Below are 13,181 nucleotides of genomic sequence, written 5' to 3' on the forward strand. Positions count from 1 at the left end.
CTGCCCCCGCCAACACACACCCGGAACTTGCTCCTCGGATGGGTCTCGGCCTCCTGTGCCTGGGGTCACCTCACGGCACACCCCAACACCATGGGCCAAGGAGAGGGGCTCCAGGGATGCCCCTGCGGGCAGGACGCCGCCTGCCGCAGCCTGGCCCAGGCCCACCGTGCTGTGTCTGGGGGGAAGCGTGCAGTGAAGGCGCACCCGAGGGTGGAAGAGTCCCCAAGAAGGCGTCACAAACTGCACCCCGGGTCAAAACCAGAGCACGCCACACGCACGACCACCTCCTGCCCCCCCCAGACACGGCCACTGACCACCTGGCCACTTTCAGACTGTCCGCTGGTTGGCCCAGAGCACTGCTGGCACCTTCAGTACCACGGCTAAGACGACCCTCTTCATTCACCGGGCGGAGGAAAGTTCTCAGCCCATGGGACAGGACATTCCCAACAGAGCCCCTTGGCCCTGGCTGTGGCCAGTGGCTCGTCCCGGGGTGGTCCTGGGGACGGAACCCCGCAGCGCTAGAAAACCCAGACTCGGGGGGCTGGAGTCATAGCACAGTGGGTAGGGCCTTTGCCTTGCACGCGGCCGACCTGGGTTGGATTCCCAGCATCCCATAGGGTCCCCCGAGCACCACCAGGAGTGATCCCTGAGTGCAGAGGCAGGAGTGAACCCTGAGCATCACCGGGTGTGACCCAAAAAGGAAAAAAAAAAAGAAAAGAAAAGCCAGACTCACGTAATTTGTCGCCCACCAGGACTTCAGCTTCAGGTACCACTGCAGCTTGGGCCCCAGGTGGACGGCGAAGTCCTCGGCCAGCGCCGTCATCCGTTTGAAGTCGGCCTCCTTCATCAGGGGCCTCACCGACTCCAGGTACTGGGGATGGGGGGGCAGGGGGGCGTTACCACACTTGGTGAGTGGCTCCAGCCCTGCCCCTCTGCACCCCAGGGGCCACTTCCGGTTCCCCTCTGCCCCTGCCACTGTGCCCCCTCTCCTGGGGAGGAAGTGACGATGCAGCAGTCCTCCGGGGGGCACAATGGGAAGCCCCCAGCTGAGGCTGTAAGTCAGGTCCCGAGCGACAGGGTCCACAGGCCAGGCTGGCTGCATGCTGGCCTGGGCGGGAGGCCCCGGCTGCAGCCCCCGCCCCTCATGGTTCCCTGAGCACTGGGCCAGGAGTACCCCGAGCACTGCTGGGCTGGCCTGGAAGTCCCAGCACTGCACTCCCAGCAGCTACACACCCCAGGACCTCCTGTGACTCCTGGGAGCGCACCCCAGGCCGCTGAGCACTGCTGGGGAGGGGGGGGTCACTGTCACTGTCCTCCCGTTGTTCATCGATTTTCTCGAGCGGGCCCAGTAATGTCTCCATCGTGAGACTTGTTGTTACTCTGTTTGGCATATCGAATATGTCATGGGGAGCTTGCCAGGCTTTGCCGTGCGGGCGAGATACTCTTGGTAGCTTGCTGGGCTCTCCAAGAGGGGCGGAGGAATCGAACCCAGCTTGGCTGGGCCAGCTGCGCACAAGGCAAACGCCCCTACCACTGTGCTATCGCTCCAGCCCAAGGGGGGAGGGGGCGGTCAAAGAGAATATAAAAAAAAAAGGAAGTATGTGGGGTGGGGGGCTCGGTGGTGCCCGCGGTGGAACCCCGAGCTCTGACCCCAGCACCACAAAAGACAAGGAGAAAGCTGCTCTCAAGAACTGCCGAGCACTCCCTCCATGAAATCACGCCCGGCTAGGGCTGGAGCGATAGCGGGGAGGGCGCTTGCCTTGCTCGCGGCCGACCCGGGTTCGATTCCCAGCATCCCATAGGGTCCCCTGAGCACCGCCAGGAGTAACTCCTGAGTGCAGAGCCAGGAGGAACCCCTGTGCATCGCCGGGTGTGACCCAAAAAGCCAAAAAAAAAAGAAAAAGAAATCACACCCGGCTAAGCCCCACAGACCCACCCACCAACCCCCCAGAAGGCGCCACTCTCTAGTTTCACTATCTGTTTCGTTTGGGGCCACACCCTGCTGTGCTCAGAGGTTACTCCTGGCTCTGCACTCAGGAATCACTCTAGGGGGACTTCTTGGGGGTCCTCTGGGGTGCCGGGGATTGAACCCGGGTCGGCCACGTGTAAGGAAGTTCCTGCCCTCTGAGCGATCTCCTGGGCCGTAACTAACAGCTACTGTACTTGAAGAAACTACAAAGACGCCCCAAGCCGCGCGGGCGCCCAAGGAGAGGGTTCCCGGGCCCTGCCAGCACAGCGCGCGCCCCAGACACCTTACCCGGCTCACGGTGTCCTTGACGGGTGGCACGGGCAGGCGTGGCAGCGACGTCTGGAAGCTGTAGAGCATGGGCTTGCGGCCCGACAGCACCTTCACCATGGCCTGCAAACAGACCCCGCTCAGCCGCCTGTCCCCCACAAACACCAGGGCCCGGCTAAGCCTGCCACCTGCCCCCTCGCAAGTATCAGGGGGCTGCACTGTGTCCTCCGGGCCTCTCCCTGCCCCAGCTCCGCCCTTGGCCCCCTCCAGGGAGTCCCCCAGGCCTCCCCACTGACCTCCCAGGCTGAACAGAGCCAGCATGTCCAGCCCCATCATGGGGTCCGACCGGGCAGCGGGGGTTGGGTTGCAGTGCTGGCCTGAGGCCAGGCCTCAGCACACAGCCTGGTCCTCTCTCCCGCAACGCGGGGACAGCCATCCCCCCTTCCCAGGCCTGCCCCGGGCCCCGGCTCGGCCACAGTGACGTAAGTTCCGGTGTGGTGGCCTGTCCTCCAGGCGGACCAGGCTAACCTGGTGGGGACCTCCCGGGACACCGGTCATCTCTGTCACCTGAGGCGCACACAAGGCCGGACCTGAGCAACAGCAGGAAGCAGGTCGGGCGAGGCGGCCGCGGCCTTGGAGCGAGCCAACACTTGGCAGAATTGCAACCAGCCTCCACCCCAGGGCTGAGGAAAGCCAGAGGAATGTTCTGGAAGCCAAGCCCGAGTCAAGGCTGACCCAGTCGGACTGGACCGTGTAAGGAGTCCCTGAGCACCGGCTCCAGGCCAGAGGGAAAAGCCACCAAGATGCAGCCAGACAGCCTTCAACGTGCCAGAGGCCGGAGCCCGGAGGGCATTTCACGAGGTGCCCGGGACTTGCCAAAGCCATCAGAGCAAGCCCGTGGGGATCGGGCCTCTGCGGTTACCAGGCGTGGACACCCGTGGCCCAAGACTCTTCTCCCACGGGCCAGAACCACCCGCACTGCCCGGGCATGGCCCGTCTCAGCTCCCACAGGGCCCGGGAGGCAGCGGCGGGGCCCCAGGTTCCGTCAGTCAACCATCCCCTCAGACACAGTAACAACCGTCCCCTCAGTCATTACAAAATACAGGAACCTACCAGGGGCTCAGAGAAACGGGGCTAGGAAGGGGCTGCCCGGGGGCCGGGGAGGCTGCCAATGTGGATAAGCCTGCAGGTGTGTGAGGAAAGTTCCAGATACCCACCCTCAGCTGGGGTGTCAGCTAACGGGACGGTGTCACTGACTGCACACTGGGCTGAGGGCCCGGGAGGGTGCCGTGTGGTGCTGAGCACGGAACTGGGAGCAGCCGCGCAGGGGCGGAGTGTGTGTGCAGAGAGGTGGAGCCTGGGACGGCACCTGGCAGCACGTGTGCACGCGCACACACACACACACACTCTCATGCAGGCACACACATGCAAATACACACTCGTGCAAACACACTCATGCACACATGCAAATACACTCATGCACACACAAACACACTCATGCACACTCACACACTCACATACACATTCACACATGCTCATGCACACACAAATACACTTCTGCACAGACACTCATGCACACAAACACCCGTGCACACACTCATGCACATACTCACACGCTCTCAAGTACAGACATAAATAACACTTATCCACACACTCGTGCACATACTCACACTCTCACGCACACACAAATACACCCCTGCACACACACTCATGCACACATACAGCTATGCACGTACTCACACTCATGCACACACAGAAACACTCATGCACACACAATTACACGCACGCACACTCAGACAAACACACACATACATCCATGCAAACATTCATGCACACAAACACTCATGCACACACACTCAGGCATACTCGCGCACTCACGTGCACATACACCCGTGCACACACATGCACTCACACACATGCACTCACACAAACACTCACACAGACTCATGTACGTGCATGCGTAAACTACGCTCCGAGGGGTGGGTAGGGTTTGTGTTCCACACTCTGGCCACAGAAGCAACGGGAAGGCCGGGCCGTGCAGGGGTGGGTGCTGGGGACTGCTGGTGTCCCCAGAGCCGCGGCAGGGGCACAGAGGCGAGCGGGGCCGGGCGCAGGCCCTTACCATCCAGATCTTGGTGGCGCGGCTCATCTTGCCGTGCTCGGCGAACATCCAGCCGTGGTAGGAGAGCAGCACCTTCAGGGAGTAGCGCATGGTGACGATGAGCGCCACCCACAGGCCCGTGCCGAACAGGACGCCGCTCACCACGTTCTTGGTCTGGCTGGACATGTGGCCCCTGTGGTGGACACACACACACACACACACGTGCACAGAGGCGTGGGAACGAAGCCGCGGAAGGAGACCACGCTTCTGGCCTGGTCAGAGGGGAACAGCGCCCACCCCCTTCTGGGGTGGGAGGGCCGCCTGCAGAGCTGCACCCCACCAGCAGGGGGAGCCCCGCAAGGCATGGGGGCTGGTGTATTTCAGCCAACACAGCAATTCCAGGGGCACCGCGTGGGGACTGAGGGCATGCTGCCAGGCTGTGGCCAGGCCCCGTGAGATGACACCCCCAGGGCCCAGAGTGACAGCACAGAGGGGAGGGCACCTGCCTTGCACCCGGCCGCCCCGGGTTCCATCCCTGGCATCCCAGATGATGCCCTGAGCACCACCAGGGGTGATTCTTGAGCACAGAACCCAGAGTAAGCCCTGAGCACCGCTGGGTGTGACCCCCGAGACAAAAATATGACACTCCAGGTCACCTGATCCCCGCGGGCTATGCCCAGAGCGCCCTAGCCGCCCCCTCCTACACTTCCTGAGCTTCTCGGTGGCTCGGTACAGCTCCACCTCGGCCACTTCCCTCGAAGAGCTGAGACTGGAGCGGGGCCGAGATACTTATTCCAAACGAAAGAGGAATTCGGGATGTCCCGGACGCAAGCCTCACGAGTGAGGCCTGAGTTCCTCCCCCCACGCCTCCACGAAAACCAGCACACAAGCCTAAAAGGAGAGAAGGTGCTCATTTGCTGAGAAAAGGGACATAGTCCAGGAGCTGGAGGGACAGTCCCAGGGCCAGGCCACTCCCCCAGAGGTGGCCGTCCCAGTCAGCTCCATAGCCTCACTTACGGTTCCTCAGAGCACGGCCAAGAGTGTCCCCTGAGCACAGAGCCAGAAGCACCCCCTGAATATGGCTAGGTGCGTGGTCCCTCCAACACTCCCAAAATCAAGAAGTGAAATATTTCGGGGCTGGAGCGATAGCACAGTGGGTAGGGCGTTTGCCTTGCACGCAGCCAACATGGCCAACACAGGTTCAATTCCCAGCATCCCATATGGTCCCCTGAGCACCGCCAGGAGCAATTCCTGAGTGCAAAGCCAGGAGTAACCCCTGAGCATCGCCGGGTGTGACCCAAAAAGGAAAAAAAAAAAGAAGTGAAATATTTCATAGCAAGGCGGATTTGCGAGCCTGGATTTGGGGAATCCGAGTATCTGGCTTTTGAACAATCCGTTGGTGACTCCAGGATAAAGACTTGGCTGAGACCCAGCATCCACGGGGCCACGGGAGGTCATCTTTAATAAACCCACCGGCCCTTGGAGAAGGAAGTCAGCAGGGCTGCTCTTTCAAAGGGATGTGTCCCCTCAAGGCCACAGGGGATGGACAAGGCCCCTCTGCTAAACCCACGGCCCTGGGAATCTCGCAGCAAGAATGTTCCAGAATCGCCCATGCCCGGAAGAACTGCCCCGAGACTTGGCCTTCCCACCGGGCCAGCCGGGTGGCCCGGCTCACTAGGCAGGTTTAGCCAGGAGCCAAACCACATAAGGGCCTGGATAAGGAAAGGCCTGAACCAACCATCTCTAAATAGAACTCGTTCCTGGTCGAAGCCCTACTGTGTGAGAAGAACCGGGGCAGGGGCAGGTAGGAGGTAGGCGGGGGGACTTCGGGGAGAGCAGCGAGGGCCACAGAGACCAGAGACGGGTGCCCCCCACCTGCCCCCGGCAGCCCAGGTCGAGGGAGCGTCACTCTAGTCTCTTGGAGACTGGTCCAGGCGCAGCTGAACTAGGGGGTGAACCGGATGTGCCTCAGTCACCCCCAGCCCCAGGGGCTCCAGGATGGAATGGGTCCGGGCACGAGGCCATCAGCTCATTCTCTTCCCACGGTCTCGGGGGCTTCTCTGGCGCCTTGCTTTCCCGATGGGGTCCTGCTGGCATCCACCCACCAGTGGCTGATGAGACCAACCATGGATGGGGAAGGCAGGATACCCCAGCTGCACCCCATCCCTTAGGGTGTCCCCCCAGCTCATGTCCCTCAGGACTAGTGGACAAGGATGCAGGATCTCCCGAAAACATCTGCTGAGGTAACTTGCACCCCACAAGGCGAACCCAGAGTCCAGCCAGCCACATCCCAAGTAGCCGAGTCCTTTGTGATCAGCACATGCCGAAGGGCTTCCTAGAGGGGCCACGGCCGGATAGGGGCCCAGAGAGGCCGTTTGTCCTGCGGTGGGCTTGTGGGGTGCTCTCAGGGGGCAGCCTGAGGAGGCAGGTGGGTCACCCCTTGACTGGGCATCTGATGACACAGAGCCCGGGGGACCTCAGAGGGTCCCAGCCACGCCCTGCATGGGGGTGCCAGGCACTGGGACCTCCAGAGAAAGAACTCCGAGCCAAGGGCACCTCCCGGCCAAAATTCAACCTCTGAGGAAAAATCAATGGTGGAAGGAAGCTGCCGGGAGCCGAGCCTGGATGGGGGGACGCCTGTCACGAGGGACTTCGGAACTGGGGTGACCCGGGTGAAGAGCTCCCCAGCACTGTCACTGTCCCCTCTCAGGATGGAAGGGGTGGACACCCCCCCCCCCGCACACATGGGGTCTCCTCAGCTGCCCTGGCCAGTGCCGGACATGCCCAGGGCCCCGCAGAGCCGACGCGCCTTACGTGGTGTCCAGGGTCCGGTTGATCTTCGCGATCATCCCCAAGGAGGGGTCGATCTTGGCGTAGGTGGTCGACATCACGCCCACCACCACGACGAGCCAGCTGGAGGGGCTGGCGGGGTACACGCCCGTGATGATGCCATTCTGGAATAGACACAGGCCGTGAGCAGCGCCAGGCGGTGGCTCCGGGCAGGGACATGGGGGGCACCTCCTGCACGCCTCCCCCCACCTACCCAAGCGCCAGATCTCCCGAGAGCTTTGCCTCGGGGACCCCAGGACATGTGTCACCCACGGGAGCAGCTGGGGGTTCCCAGGCGGCACCCCTGGGGACGAAGGTGTCAGAGCCAGCCAGGAGTCGCATCCCCCAGCTGCACCCACTGAGGACACCCCAGACTCACTCCAAGACCACTCCAGCGCCCCGGAGTCCAGACCCACTGTCTATACCCCAAAGTGTGTCTGAAGGGACTCGCTATACTGAGAATTGGTGCAGAATTACAGAATTACGATGAGTTACACCTGCCTGGCCCGGCCCTGCTCCCAAAACCATTTAAAAAAATATCCATTGGAAGGACAATGGGCAGGAAGCAGAACTGGCTCTTCCTAAGTGTCTCTTCCTAACTGTCTCTTCCCTACCCCACAAGTTCCTTCACCTCAAAGCTCTCTCTCTCTCTCTCTCTCTCTCTCTCTCTCCCCCGCCCCCGTCTCTGTCTCTCTTGCCCCCTTTTTGTTTTTTGAGTCACACTCAGTGATTTCGCCTGACTCTGCACTCAGTGATCACACCTGCAGTGCTCGGGGGACGCTATGGAGTGCCGGGAATCGAACCCAGGTCTGCTGCATGCAAGGCAAGCACCCTCTGCGCTGCACTATCGCCCCGGCCCCTCGAAGCTTTAGCTCACGGCCCCTAGGTGCATTTTGGGCAGTGCTGTCACACAGGGCAGACTCAGTGTGAGAGCTGGGTCTTGGAGAACTTTTTTGCCTCTGTACACGAAAAGGGAAAAAAAAAAAAGCTTTATCTGAACTTGGTTTGGAAGAGCCAACGCCCTCTTGGCGGAACTGCAGCAGGGACTCTGCGGAGGTTGGTGAAAGCTTCCCGCGGTTACAAATGATGTTCTTCAAAGATAAACAGAGATTGGGAGACACGCGCAGAGATAAGGCAGGGGGATCTGGCGACAGCAGAGAGCAGGGCAGTTGGGTGTCATCAGCCTGCCAGGACGTGGCTCCCTCAGCCGCCCCACCCCAGCCCACAGTGATGTGATTGCCACACCTTGGGCCCACCTGTCCAGGGTCCGATAGCGGACGACGAGTTACACCTGCCTGGCCACGTAGCCCCGGCCACGTCCCCACACGCCTCCCCAGTTCTACCTCACCTGCAGGGGCGCCCCTCTCCCGCAGGTAAGCGGGAGCCCTGGAAAAGGTAGCCCCCCACACACATACACGTGCATGTGCACACACACGTGCACAGAGACATAAAGAGACACACATGCGCACACACACACACAAACTCATAGACACACAGACATATACAGATATACACAGAGAGACACACACAGACACACAGACACACAAGCACACACGTGCATACACACAGATATACACACACAGACACACACATAGACACAAAGACACACACGCACAGACATATACAGATACACAGAGAGACACACATGCAGACACACTGACAGAGAGACACACTCACACACACACACACACACACACACACACACCCTGTACCCGCTGAGGCTGCTGACAGGAACCCAGCCAGGCTGGCCCCATGGTCACCAACAGCCCGGGCATGCCTCCCCGTGCCCCTGAACCACACTCTGGGGGCCGCTGCAGAGCCCTCACCCCGGGGCCCTTCAAGCTCAGGCGCTTCCATCAGGTCAGGGTGTCTCCCAGCGCTGCCGGGGACTGGTCAGAGGAAGCTGCTAGGGTGCCCAGGGCTGGACCCCGCAGGGCGGTGCCCCCAGCCCTCGGGGAGCACGGAATGAGGGACATCCACACACGCCCCGCACACCATCGGTATTGTTCTTGTGTCCACTCATTCACTCCTTTGGGGGTGTTTTAAAGGAATTACAATGGGGAGGGGTGAGGCGGAGAGAGAGCACAGCAGGAAGGAGCTGGCCTTGCATGCGGCTGACCCAGGTTCTGTCCCCAGCAGCCAGGCGGTCCCCTGAGCCCTGCGGGAGGGACCCCTGAGCACTGAGCGAAGAAACAGGAAGAGGCCTGAGCACTGTGGCTGTGGCCCCCAAACAAAGCAACCACACACAGGAATTACAACTGGGCCGGCCAGGATGGCGCTCGGCCACAAGGCGCTCGCCGGGCAGGTGGGAAACCCCGAGCTCCATGCCTGGTACCGCAGGGCCAGGCACTGCCCACAGTGTCCTGAGGACTCCTGCCCCGTCAGCAGAGCCCCCCTAAAGGAACAGCAGAACTGCAGTTGCGCTCAGTGAAACAGGACCGGGCGCGTGCAGTTACCTGGGCGCTAAAACAACTCACTGACGCTCGTGGGCTCACAGTGCATGGCCTGCACGGAGCCAGGGTCCAGCTGTGCTGCCCAAGCCCCCACCCCGCCCCGCCCAGCTACGGACTCACCCCCAGAGGCTTCTCAGGCATGGGCACAGCCCTGGGGGTGAAGCGCTCCTGGGCCTCAGAGAGGGCGCCGGCTGCAGTGACCCTGGGGACGGCCCGAACCCCCGCCCAGAACCCAGGTAGGCGCCCCGCAGCACCTTGAAGCGGATGAACTTCTTCTTCCAGGAGTGCAGCCCCGACAGGTAGATCTGCTTCAGGGCCTCGTGGCTCAGCCGGAGGTCGATGCCGTCGGGGGTGACGGTGAACTGGAAGGCCACGGCCTGGTGCGCCTCCGCCATCTTCCTGCTCTGGGGGGAGACGGGAGGGAAGTCTCACCTGGGGCCCCCAGCTGCCCCCTCGGGAGCGAACTGCGGATTCTTCTTGAGCGAAGCCAAGCGTGGAAGGACCCCACGGATGTCCCTCCCGGAGGCAGACCGCTCAGGGGGTCGGTGCCCGCTACTGGGGGAGGCCAGGTCCTCCTCCCCTCCCCTCCCCTCCCCTCCCCTTCCCCTCCTCCTCCTCCTCCTCCTCCTCCTCCTCCTCCTCCTCCTCCTCCTCCTCCTTTCCCTCATACTCTCCCTTCTCCTTTTCGGGGTAGGACATGACCCAGGCGCCTGGGCCAGCACCCCCTCCCCACACACACCCCAGCCACACAGGGAAAAGCACAGTGCAATTCCCTTCTCGGAACATTCTGGGTGCCCCTGACCTGCGATCCTGCCAGCTTCCTGATGCAGTAGCCCTGGCGGCTGCAGCCGCTCACCCGGGCTGCCCTCCCTTCCCTCTGCCAACCGTCCAGGGGGAGCCTGGCAGGGCAGCACCGTCGCCTTGGAACTGTCTAAACCTGTCTGCAGCGAGCGGGGAAGGGAGTGAGCAGGGGAGGAGAGGCTGTGCACAGCGAGAGCCCCGCGTGCACGCGCGCGCGCGCGCATGTATGTGTGTGTGTGTGTGAGTGTGTGAGAGTGTGTGCATGCATGGGGGGGTGCTGAGTGTGTGAGTAGGTGAGTGTTGGTATGTGTGTGAGCACGTATAAGGGGTGTGTGAAGGTATATGTGAATATGCATGTAAGCGTGTGTGCGTGTGCGTGTGAATGCACGTGCGTCTGCATGAGCGCATGTGTGAGTGCAAGTGCACATGTGTGTATCAGTGTGTGCATTAGTGTGCATGCTTGTGTTATGTGTGTTGCGTGTATCGGGGTGTGTGTTTATGTGTGCCTGTGTATGTGTACATGTAAGTGTGTGTGTGTTGTGAGTGAGCATGTTACGTGTATGTGGTCCGAGCCAGTGCAAGGACCCAGTAACACACTGACAGCAGCGTGCACACACACACACACACACACACACACACACACTTCACTGCAGGATGCTGACATGAGAGCAGCCCCACGTACCCCACACACCCCAGATTTTTCTAAACAAACTCGCAAGTGGCGGAAGATTCACCCAGAGCCCACCCCAGCCCGGCTCTTTGGTTGTTGTTTCTGTGCACCCTGCCGGGAGCGGCAGAGGAGACACCCCGCGCCCCCCCTCCCCGAGGGAGCAGAGCAGACGCTGCGCTTGTCACATCGCGGCCAGAAGTCCCCTGACTGCAAATGCAACCCCCAACCCACCAGCTGCTGTTCTGCCGGGCCTGGGCCCTGCAGCCTCGAGGGCGACCAGGGAGCCAGGCCCGGCAGGAGGAGCGGAAACCCCCACCGCACACTTTCCAGGGGCCGCCAGCAACGCAGCCGGTCACAACTTCCTGCCACCCACAACCCGGACCCCACCAGGGCTCAAAAGGCGGCAGGACAGCGGGGCACGCAGGGCTGGGGGTTGGGGGAAGAGGCGCCGGCCCCACTGGACGAGCAGCCAGGCCCATCCCCGAGGGGTGCGCGCAGTCACGTGGGCCGGAACCTCCATTCCCGGACGCACCCGAGGTCTGGAAAGAAGCTCACATAGAACTGCATCCCCTGCTCACCCGCCCGGGTCCCCGGTGTCCAGGGCAGAGGCAGCCCAGCGTCTTGCCCCCCGTATTGGGGCTTCACGGCAGGAAATTCACAGGCCACTCAGCCGCTGCTGAATAAGGCAGCAAAGCACCGAGCAGCTGCCACCTGGAACCCTGTGCCCAGGGGCACAGCAGGGCACCAGCACCCGAGCCCGGAACCAGGCAGGGGGGGCAAACAGGACAATAGCCAGGGGCGGGGACAGGAGGGAGGCGGGCCGGGTGGGTGGCGGGGGCTAAGGCAGGAGCCTTCCCAGCGTAGGATGGCAAAAGTAGCCGGGCAGGTCCGGCTCGGCTCGGTGCCGCAGTGGCTGGGCAGGCTGTGAGTTAGAGCGCAATAAAGAGACTTGAAAGGCCGGCGGCTCCGTGATGAAGTGCAGACTGATGCACGAGCCCCGAGTCTGATGTCTGAACCGCTCACACACACACATGCACACACACGCACGGACGCACATACACGCATGCACACACACGTGCACACAAACGCACGCACATGCATGCAGGCAACATGCACATTTACTCATGCATGCGTGCGCTTCCCACCCTCCAACACACACACACACACACACACACACACACACACACACTACAATGAGGGGATGGGGGTGGGGGGGACATGTGCCCCTCTTGCTCCACAATGGGCGCACCGCGGCACCCCGTTTCCACTAGGGCTCCTTCAAGTAACCATTACTCAGAGCCTGCGCTGCCCATATGACGGGACGTGTGATCCACATGTGACAGGATGTGTGATTTCCCCCCCCAGGGCACCGCCAAATCAGTAACTGTCACCTCCTGGCCACCAGGAAACAATGTTGAATATTTAGCAGATGTCCGGTGACAGCTGAGTTCTGGGGTTGGGGAGACCGTGCAGCACGGAGGGCCCTGGCCTTGCACGTGGCTGACCCAGGTCCAGTCCCCGGCACCCCGTATGGTCCCCTGAGAACCGCCACGAGCAACTCCTGAGAGCAGCGCCTGAGGGAGCCTGGGCAGCACAGGGTGTGGCCCGAAGAACAGCAGCAAGAGCTGAGCTCTTCACGGACACACGCTGACCCCGGAACCAAGCACCGGTCCCACGAGGCCCCCTGGGCACGGGTCCAGGGGCAGGGGGCTGTTGCTCCCTGATGCTGCTGGGGCCAGAACCTGGAGCCCCGAATATTTCAGGAAACGCACATCAGTGCCTCAAACTCGCGTCGGCCGCAGCGGGCACTGACACTCTCCAGCCAAGCTGTCCTCAGCGCCTGTGGGGGTGCCCGACCGGGTGCCAGGGAGAATCTGGGAGCGCGCCCACAGCGCCCAGGTCACAGCAGCAGGACGCACGCGCCCCTGCTCCCCACACCCATGTCGCAACTCCCCAAGTCGGCGTGGCACACCTGCCACAGGTGCAGCTCCCACCCCACCTGCCGCCCACGACGCCCAGCCACGCCCAGCATTGCCCGGGGGGACCCCTGTCCCAGAGAGGCCAGCCTGGCTCACAGTGTCAATGGACACG

At 62.0% G+C, this 13,181-nt stretch overlaps 1 protein-coding gene across 1 annotated transcript in view; it reads right to left on the reverse strand.

Moving 5' to 3' along the window:
* The window catches only part of CPT1A (carnitine palmitoyltransferase 1A), a 52,487-nt gene that overhangs the window by 28,379 nt on the left and 10,927 nt on the right, over positions 1-13,181 (reverse strand). The window contains exons 2-6 of the mRNA XM_056131998.1: positions 9,874-10,023; positions 7,152-7,291; positions 4,359-4,530; positions 2,258-2,359; positions 734-871 (exon numbers count right to left, since the gene is read on the reverse strand). Coding sequence (XP_055987973.1) covers positions 734-871; positions 2,258-2,359; positions 4,359-4,530; positions 7,152-7,291; positions 9,874-10,014 — 693 coding nt within the window. The 5' untranslated portion in view covers positions 10,015-10,023. The remainder of the gene's footprint in view (positions 1-733; positions 872-2,257; positions 2,360-4,358; positions 4,531-7,151; positions 7,292-9,873; positions 10,024-13,181) is intronic.

The sequence above is a fragment of the Sorex fumeus genome, unplaced genomic scaffold (assembly GCF_029834395.1).
Source record: "Sorex fumeus unplaced genomic scaffold, SorFum_2.1 ptg000093l, whole genome shotgun sequence".
Classification (NCBI taxonomy): domain Eukaryota; kingdom Metazoa; phylum Chordata; class Mammalia; order Eulipotyphla; family Soricidae; genus Sorex; species Sorex fumeus.